Below are 1242 nucleotides of genomic sequence, written 5' to 3' on the forward strand. Positions count from 1 at the left end.
TGAGGCAGATGGGGGGTTGTTGTCTTACCATGCTGGAGCCAACCTGCTGCAACAGTCCTTGTTGGGAAGATGTTGAAGAGACCGAAGGACGTCTCGAGCCGCGTATACTATTCATGCTCGAGCTAACCAGGTACGGAACACTGCTACTGGTAATCGGCATTCCACCCTATCGAATTTAACGAGATAATCACATGCTCCTCCTTTCTTTTCTTTTTTTAATAACTTTATTATTGTTGATCAATTTTTTCCCTCTTATCATGTTTCACTATTTTTATTATTATTTTTTTTATCCATTGTCAGACGGATAATCGTTAAATTTCGACTATAATATAATTTTTATATTTTTGTAATATATAATATTGTAGAATAAGAAACAATATTGTAATATTTGAATAATTAATATTAATTTATATATATAAATAATATTATATATTATATATATAATATTATATTATATTAATATTAATTTATAATTTAATATTTGAAATATTGTAATATTTGTAGAATAAGAAACGTGTTTTTCGAAGAAGAAAGATTAATTGATAAAGATAAAATGTAAGATACAATACCAAGGGGGGCGATAAATTTATGTTAGATCCCCGTCGGTCTTGAGGACCGGTGCTCGAGTGTCGTCGAATGGGTAATCCATCACCTGGTGTAGCACCTGGGGAACTTTCGCACGATGGTGCTACCCGTATTTTCGGTGTCATCAAAGTGTTATCCGATAACCGTCTGCTCGTAAATGTATTCGTCACTTTTAAGAAATTACTGTTATCGTTGTTCGATGATGAGAACCATCTGAACATGGCTGAATGGAACAATGATAAAATAAATAAATGGAGTAAAATGAACAAATAGAAAGAAAGAAAAATTAATATTTAAAAATCACTCACTTATCATCGAGTTTTTTCTTGCCATATTTTCAGCTGAAACTGTCGTCGACATCGAATCTACAAGAAAGAGATCAGTTATTAAATGTACGTCATTTTATATATATATATATTTTATTTTAATTATTTTCTTACTCGTGCTATTTTTCCGAGCCATGTCTTCAGCAGAAGAAGTTTTACGTTGCTCGATACGTAGATTTGGTATATTAAAGGGGGCAACGTACATATTGTCCGTACTGTGTTGATGTCGCAAACTTCGATACCGTTCCGGGCTCGATAATGACAAATTATCCAGCGTCAATTGATTCCTTTGATTTCTGATTTCAAAAAAAAAAAAAAAAAAAAAAAAAAA

At 32.0% G+C, this 1242-nt stretch overlaps 2 protein-coding genes across 4 annotated transcripts in view; one reads left to right on the forward strand and one right to left on the reverse strand.

Moving 5' to 3' along the window:
- The window catches only part of LOC102681421 (DDB1- and CUL4-associated factor 11), a 22867-nt gene that overhangs the window by 10008 nt on the left and 11617 nt on the right, over positions 1-1242 (forward strand). The gene's annotated exons all lie outside the window — the stretch shown is intronic.
- The window catches only part of LOC102681732 (SCY1-like protein 2), a 12759-nt gene that overhangs the window by 4854 nt on the left and 6663 nt on the right, over positions 1-1242 (reverse strand). For 2 of the 3 annotated variants that reach the window (XR_004150477.1, XM_031510355.1), the window contains exons 13-16: positions 1026-1207; positions 894-950; positions 570-808; positions 29-166 (exon numbers count right to left, since the gene is read on the reverse strand). Coding sequence is in view for 2 of the 3 variants with exons in the window: in XM_031510355.1 (XP_031366215.1) it covers positions 29-166; positions 570-808; positions 894-950; positions 1026-1207 (616 nt within the window). In the remaining variant the exon portion in view is untranslated. Of the gene's footprint in view, positions 167-569; positions 809-893; positions 951-1025; positions 1208-1242 lie in introns of all 3 variants that reach the window. The other variant, XM_006615491.2, reaches the window with a different exon arrangement.

This window comes from Apis dorsata, unplaced genomic scaffold (assembly GCF_000469605.1).
Source record: "Apis dorsata unplaced genomic scaffold, Apis dorsata 1.3 scaffold_223, whole genome shotgun sequence".
NCBI classification, from domain to species: domain Eukaryota; kingdom Metazoa; phylum Arthropoda; class Insecta; order Hymenoptera; family Apidae; genus Apis; species Apis dorsata.